Source organism: Primulina tabacum, chromosome 12 (assembly GCF_025594145.1).
Source record: "Primulina tabacum isolate GXHZ01 chromosome 12, ASM2559414v2, whole genome shotgun sequence".
Lineage (NCBI taxonomy): Eukaryota > Viridiplantae > Streptophyta > Magnoliopsida > Lamiales > Gesneriaceae > Primulina > Primulina tabacum.
In genome coordinates, this window is record NC_134561.1 from 4601903 (window position 1) to 4609796 (window position 7894).

The 7894-nt window shown below is 37.2% G+C and overlaps 2 protein-coding genes across 4 annotated transcripts; one reads left to right on the plus strand and one right to left on the minus strand.

The window, feature by feature from the left end:
* The first annotated feature begins 549 nt into the window (after positions 1–549).
* On the plus strand, positions 550–4339 carry LOC142520094 (uncharacterized protein At1g01500). Of its 3 annotated transcripts, none has more exons than XM_075623066.1 (3): positions 550–747; positions 1221–1992; positions 3680–4339. In XM_075623066.1, exons 2-3 carry the CDS (start codon positions 1300–1302, stop codon positions 3902–3904), a joined length of 918 nt encoding a protein of 305 aa, XP_075479181.1. In that variant the 5' UTR covers positions 550–747; positions 1221–1299; the 3' UTR covers positions 3905–4339. The 3 variants fall into 3 exon arrangements, with proteins under 3 accessions (XP_075479181.1, XP_075479179.1, XP_075479180.1); XM_075623064.1 differs by having other exon boundaries at positions 551–743; XM_075623065.1 differs by lacking the exon at positions 550–747 and adding an exon at positions 754–1091.
* Positions 4340–4679: 340 nt separating this feature from the next.
* On the minus strand, positions 4680–7594 carry LOC142520095 (uncharacterized). The gene is made up of 6 exons (XM_075623067.1): positions 7348–7594; positions 6450–6533; positions 5800–5976; positions 5523–5621; positions 5194–5439; positions 4680–5098 (listed from the first exon to the last, which is right to left on the minus strand). Exons 2-6 carry the CDS (start codon positions 6513–6515, stop codon positions 4808–4810), a joined length of 879 nt encoding a protein of 292 aa, XP_075479182.1. The 5' UTR covers positions 6516–6533; positions 7348–7594; the 3' UTR covers positions 4680–4807.
* Between the last annotated feature and the right edge of the window lie 300 nt (positions 7595–7894).

Sequence of the window (7894 nt, forward strand, 5' to 3'; positions counted from 1 at the left end):
CATGTATAAATGTTAAATTATGGATGACTATTTAGAAAATTTAAGAGATATTCTTCCCATTTTACAGCTTTACAATCCCTTCTATTTCACTGCAATTTTGATGCGCGTCGGAATTCCAGAATATATTTATGTCTTCGTCCATTTAAAGACTTGATGTGGTGGAAGAACTGTAGGCCGTTGAGAATGGAGGGAGAACAAATGTAAGAAATCGAGTCCTCTGCTTTATTTCAAGAATTATACCGCAAGGACGAAAATTAATAATAATAATAAAAAAAAAGTATTAAAAGGTTTAAATTAAAATTGAGGTCAAAATGGTATATCGCACAAAAGTATGGAGTGAGAACGTTGAAATGAGTTGGATGAAAGTATTTCTGAAAGCAAAGTCAAACATTAACTCTAATGGATAAAGCATTGGCAAAAATTCATGTGATACGGTATCACAGATCGTATTTTATTAAACGAATATCATATTTGGATCATCCATGAAAAAATATCGTGAATATAACCCGTCTCTTACATAAAAATTAGTAATATCGTTTCAAGAGAACATACTCTTCTTTTATTGGGATTTTGTCATTGGTTTTTCTGAGTTTTTTGGAGCTGGCTAGGTTCTGGGACGTGTCTTTTTTGCAACTGGCTGGCTTTCTGTGACACCATTCACTTTCTTTTTCTTGATCGAAGAGTTTGTTGTATTTGATAGAATATTCTATTTATATAGTGATTTCTTGTTTATGGGTCTTCCGGTAAGTTTCTTGATTCTCTGAAAACTACTGAGTTTTTGCTGTCTTGATGAATTATCCTCTCCTTTTTAAGATTGATTTTTGTACCTTTTTATGGTGATGATTTCGGTTCTATTGTTTATGTGGTAAAATTTCTAAGATTTGGGTTTGAATCACAAGATTATTGCTACGTGGAATGAATCTTTGAACTTTCTCTGGTTAGCTAGGAAATAGGGGTGGCAGTTACGATCCTGTCTTCCTCTTCCCTTGTATAGAGGTTTTCAGTTCCAAAAATTAGCCTTTCCATTCACTCGCGTTGTTTTATCATCAAAGATGTGAGTTTGGAAAAAACAACGTACTTCGTTTACAGAGGTAATTGCAATAAATTTGAGATTTTGGATTGTCAATACATGCCACCATGATTTTTTGTATTCATGATTTATTTGGTTTCCTCGATCTTGTTTTTGTCGAGAGATTGATACAGATGTTATTCTTGAACAGGGTTCGGGTTCCCCGGCTTCATTCATCTTGGTTCATCAACGTTCTTGAAGGAATCTGGTGCAAACTAAGCTCCTGGAAGATGGAGAATTCCCACGAATCACATAGCAACGGATACCTTCATGATCCGGGCCTGCAAATTATCAGGAATTCCTCATATGGCAGATTTTCGTTGTCCTGGTTTGATATAAGAGTTTTCTATGCGAGAATCAGCAATTTCATGGTTGACGATTCGACCCCGGAGTCTCTTACTCTCAATCACATGTCCCTGAGCCCAGAGACACTTCTTGAAGTCAATGGAGTAAGATGTACAGTTGATTCAGGAGTTTCTTGCTCCCTTCGAAGGGACAGAATGGATAAGAAAACTGAAGAGGCTACCTTTGTCAGCACAGATAGCATCAGATTAACTGGTAGCGTTAAATTCGAGATTTTCGATAAAGAGGAACCTGTGATATCTGGGATTTTAGAAATGTCACATGCTAATGGTTATGTTGGGGAGGTAAATCAGCCAGCTCGAAGGTGGAACATGAATTGTGACACGGTAATCAGTGCTGGCACGGGATTTCTGAAAGGGAAACAAATCGTGGACTCGGAATCCTCATCACCCACAATTGAAGTTTATATTGCAGGTTGTTTCTCAGGAACACCAATCATATTAACCAAGACTATGCAACTTAAACATCGCAAGAAGCATAGAATGGGTACTCTAAATTCCATTCCAGAGTATGATACGTCTGAATCCCATGAAGATCTTACGTTTGGACATGATCTGCAGGTAGTTTCTCGTCCAAATACGCAGTTCTTGACATTTGCAACTTTCTGTTGTCATCCATTCTATTTGCTTGTGCAGACACAATTGTTTTGTCTTGGCTGTGTTCATTCTATAGAATGATCCATGTCTACTATTGACTTAATCATCTCATCTCTATTGTAGGTCAAAGCTAGACTTCTAGACCGAATAGTTGTCTTAATGAGGAGAAAAATCTACTTAGTCTATGTCTATGCTCTATTTTGCTTCATTAATTGAGCCCATGAACTAGTAGATCACATAAAAAAGTTCTGCAACATCATGGATCCCAGTTCTTCGCAGTTGCCTTATGCTATGAATGTCGGATAATTTCCATGGTTTTATGTAACTTCATTCTTGATTTTATTTGTAGTTCTTCTATTTGTTTGAATGGATCAAGTTTCCTTCTCCTCTAAATTAAGTATCAGCCTGGAGTAAGCTAACACTAACCTTTTCCCATTTCATATTTAGCGTACGTGTTTACCAACTACATCGGCTAGATGCACTCACTCTTGGTGTTTACATACATCAAATGAATTCTCATCACTTGCCACATTTACGAACTGAGAATTATCACTAAATATAACCGAATAGATGTACTAGCGGGGGAGCAAGAAGAGGGTTGGCATGTGTGGTCCGCCTACTTCCTTCCTTCAATTGAAAAGATTGAATTTTCCCCCCTTACTTTATCGAGTACTGGTCTGATTTGCACTCATGCTGATGTGTATCCTTCGACTATGTGCCTGCTTGCTTCCTCACGTGAAGCATGTCCCCTTGTCACTAAAAGACCAGTCCCATTAGTATTGAATAATGGGAGTAATCTTATCTATAAAATATCATGGGGGTATGGGCAGGCACAGGTATTTAAAAAGACAAAGGTGATCACATCTTTTTGTTCTCTTTTGCATTGCCCATATAATACTGCCTCCAATTTGCATTCTTGGTCCCATCATCTCACACTGTGTCTGGATAGGAAGGATTTTGAAGTATGGGATTTCAAATTATTAATGAAATTCCACTCAACTTATATGTGCCAAAACTTCAAAAACAGATCTTGTTTTTTTTTAAATTATAATATTGAAACCACTTTTATATGACATTCTTTTCAGCAGGATATGTTGTGATCATAACTCAGTTTGTTTGAAGGATTTTTTATAAGATACTTTCAGAGTTAGAACTCTGAAGCTACCGGAGTAACTTGGCTGGCCTTAAGCGTCCCGCTTCGTCTATCCTACTAGTTTCTTTATCATTTCAATACTCCTTGATTGTGGGATTTGTTATTTTGGTGCACTCGATGATTATCTTGAACAATCACCACAAACATGAGTTGAACATCTGGAACAAAGACGGATATATCGATCTGGGTGTTGCTCTCCTGAACCGTGAATGTTTCACGCGCGTGAAAACTAGTCCCTTATTTGTTATTGGCGTCAAAGTACATGATTAAGGACGACGTTTTAGCTTGCAAAACTTATCGTATATGGTGCTTTTCTTTTGTATGATTTACATATTTGGGCTTAAATGATGAGATATCAGAACATGCATGTCCTAACATGTTGCAAGTTACTGCTGCATGTGATCTGAATATTTTGGTGTTCCACAATAAGAATCATCTTGAATTTAAGAGAGTAAGCTAAAGGAGACCTTATCCGAGAGAGATATATATTGTATTCAGGTTGCAGAATACAAACCAGAAAGCGAGGAAGACAACGACAGCTTGTACTGGAGACGAACGAAATACATTGAAGGTGAAGATGGGGAGCTTTCGTGGTTCAACGCCGGAGTTAGAGTGGGTGTAGGCATTGGCCTTGGAATTTGCTTGGGCATTGGTATCGGGGTCGGTTTGTTGGTTCGTAGTTACCACACCACCACCCGAACGTTTAGAAGGCGGCGCTTCTGATGATTAAGCAGTGTAATCTATTTGCCTTGTCGTGATGTAATGTGGAACAGCCATTCGGTTGTGGGTTTTGAGTGCATGGTTACTTGGTTGCAATTTTCTTCTGTTTATCTAAGCTTCTTGAATGTTGATAGAGGAAAGAAGAAAAAGAAGTCCATACATGGCTAAGACTAGTGTAGAATCGAGCCGAGCTGAGCTGCTCTCGAGTGTCTCGATAAAGGATCGAGTTGAGCGCCATTTCGAGCAGCTTTGAGTCGAACTCACGTAGTCGACTGCAAATCTTATTTTTATCCTAAATTTATCATCAACTATATGATTCAAAATCCAAATTTGAAAAACATTAATAATTAGTATTCGAGTTTGAGCAAGTCGGAGCTTTGAGTGAAGACGGCTTTGTAATTTAATCTCGAGTAGTACAATCTTGGATTTTGCGTGTTAGTCCTCATCTGCTGCTATTTGTTTACGGGTAGATAGGTTTATGTTTGCAAATTCTGTGGGTTGTATAAAATTTGTGATATTAGCAATTCCACATGGAAATGAAAAACTTGATTACTTATTTCGAATTTTTCGAGGTTAAGCTCATCGTTTCGTGATGGAATCGCCGCATCCGATAGCGTCGGAGTCCCGTCAACCATCAATGAAACGATGAGCCTAATGAATCTAAATAGTACCTTGCTACCTAACCTGGATTCCAATTACCAGTAGCTAGCATCTTCAGTACATGATGGGGCGATATACCATGAAATGAGTTGGTTAAAAAGTATCCAATGCACGAATATAAAAGCCTGAAAAAGAATTTTTTAGCATTTTAAAGACAAGGAGATCCATGGTTACAGTTATGTTATCTTTGGATAAATCCAAATATTATTGAGTTTGTAATATATTTATTTCAACATCTCATGCAATTCAACTTACTGATGAAGCGACGCAACCGGGTTCTGGAGCAACCTCGGCACCTGCAAAGCCATTCGATAGGTTCTTGTCGAGGCCCCATAACTTAGAAGTTTTGACATCATCCAGTGCCATTTGCCTTGAGAACTCCTCATGATCATACTGCAGAGTGGCTTTGCCTCCAAACTCGGTTGGGAGGTTGTCCACATCAAAATACGACCTCATAAGCTCAACGCTATCTTTGTTCTTCGGGTACACAAATTTCACCTTCTGGAATGTCTTGGAATCTAAAAAGTATTTAACCACCTGCAAATGTTTGAATAACAATGAATGCAAACACAAACAAGAAAGATATAGGCGACAATTGACAATTGTCGTGTCAAGGATGATGTATCACCGACCTTCCAAAATGCTTCAAATATACGTGGGGGATTGTACAGAAATGCTACGGCTAATCTCTCTGGATAATGATTTTGTAATATATTGACTGTATCTCGAGCCGACTTGATAGGAACATTGGTGCTCATAGACCAACCCGTAAAGTCTATCAACCATGCCATCTGCTCCTGCCCTTCTGGGAGATTAAGTATGGCGTTCTCGATGAGATAAACAAGGTGTTTAATCTGGTTATCAAGTGATGTAGTATTCTGTAAACATACAAAACCTCAGTTTAGATAGGAAAATGTTGAAATTTAACTAACTCGCAATGTCAGTGAGCTTGTTCATTAACCTGCAATCCTGGTCTTAATATAAGAACGGTCCTACCATGACGATCATGAAAATTTGCACGGAACACCTTGCCAGTCTCGCCTTCTATTGCAATTTCAGGCTGAGAATTAAAGAGGAGATAGATTGTTGATTGATGATGACAAGTATAAAACAAAATCAATAACATTATACCAGGCGTATAAGATACATCGCAATTTACATCCGTGATACTCCATGCTTTTAAGTTTTAATCATCATTAGAAAACGACATGATCATAGATTTTTTGAGCCATTCTTACCCAGCGGATTTCTTCTGGTTTATAGCTCGATCGCCATCTCAATGACTCTTCCAACATTTTCTTCGACTTATCGACATTCCAATTCCGAGCTTCCAAATACCTCTTCAGACAAGCATCACTGCAATACTGCAGGTTACGACCTGAAAGTGGTCCCAGGGAAGCCTTTAGCTCAGTGACCTGAAAGTAGGCAGAAAATATAATTGAGTTAGGACAAATATACCAACTCCATAAATTTCAAGTCTTCGTAATTTTTGCCAAATGTCCAATAAAAAGATCAAGGAAACATTGTTAGAACATTTAGTCCAAACACAAAAGGTATGCCATTGAGTCCAACTACTAAAGATTAAGCTTTCAACCTGGGAGAACCTCCCAAATTTATTAGCCAATCCATAATTTCTTGTGTGATCATAACACTCATCCGATTGTAGACATTTTCCATATCGCCCAAGAGGACGACCAAAACCAAAAAGACTAGTCTTTCAGGTCGGAGAGCCACCATAATTTATTAGTCACTCCAAAATTTCTTGTCGAACCGATATGAGATCACAACAAGATGTTCATTGAGAAAAGGATATAGAAAATTACATCAACTGGAAAGTAAGCAACCAAATCCCATATATTATCTCTAAAGCCAAAATATAGAAAGTTACCTTGCGCTCATGCTGCAGTTCGATACTCTCGTCATCATGAGAAGAATTACTCCTGCGGCGAAACATTGTCTTTGTTGGCTCTACCTAATGTATTAGAAAAACAACATAATACTTATTAATCAATCAACGGAAAAGGAGAATATGCATACAGATAATGAAACCACAAAAAAATTCAATATATGTGTTCATAACATCTTAATTAACATCATATAAATGCTTCAGACAGTTCAATCAAGAGTTCAGAAATGAACAATTTTAGGCTTTAGAAACATGAAAATCCAAGATTCATGGTATAAAACATAATACTGCAAAAACTCGGCACAAACTGTAATGATTAAATCAAAGGGAAATTAATTTCAGATGAAATGAGTCAGAGATCAACATCAAGTCAACAAATTCAGTCAAACAACAGTTCTGGGAAAATGGGGAGGAGAATTTAAATTACGATCACAACTCTCAGAAGTTCCTAATCATTGTTTGATGATCGTCAAAAAAAAACTTCCAATTTCTTAAACTTGAAAAATCAAACCATTCAAGAAAAAGATATTATTTTCCAATCAACCACAAAAGATCAGAGCTTTGATTTCCATATCAAGCCATAAAGATTCAAGAAACCACACAAAAGATGGTCAAACTTTCACTTACCCAATAATCAAAAACCAAAGATCGGATTAATTCACACGCAAAAAACTAAAACCGAAAACCCCAAAACCAAAATCCCAAAACAGATCCAATCCAAGAAACAAAACCAGGCAAGAGAACCAAAATCCCACTTCCCATATCGTAAAGCAAGAATAGATATACAAACCAAGTGGGAAAAAAATAGCAGAATAGAAAAAAATCCCAAACCCATGAAAAGAAAAGACAGAAAGGACAGGAAAAAGAACAAATTTGTCACCTCGAGATTTTATCACACAGCGGGAAAAGAATGGAGATTCAAGATCAAGATACTTGTGTCCTGTTAGCCTCAAGAAAAGTCATGCAAACTCTTCCGCGAGCTAGACAAGTTGAAACAGGGAAAAATGCTCGAATTCACGCACTAAAACACCCAAAAAACAAGCTGTGATCAACTCCGCGAACTGTGTGTATGCGTGTTTGTATATATTATAGTAATTAACATTTGGTGGAGCGAATCTGATTTTCTTTGTTCCGTTTATTCTTGGGTGGGGGCCGTCACGCGTACGGCGTCGTTTACCGCAATCACATAATACCTGCCGACCAAAAAATATCCTATAAAAATATTAGGTTTAAAAAAGGATAATTTTCTTTTGAATTTCCAACAACAAAATTAAATATGTGTTCAGTTTTTGTTATATTGAAATTTTGTCAGTACCTCAACAACAAAGTTAAATGTGTGTTCAATTTTTGTTGGATCAAAATTTTCTTCTTTCATTCACATAAAAAAATATGTTCCAAAATTGTTGGAAACTTAATTTCGGTGGTTT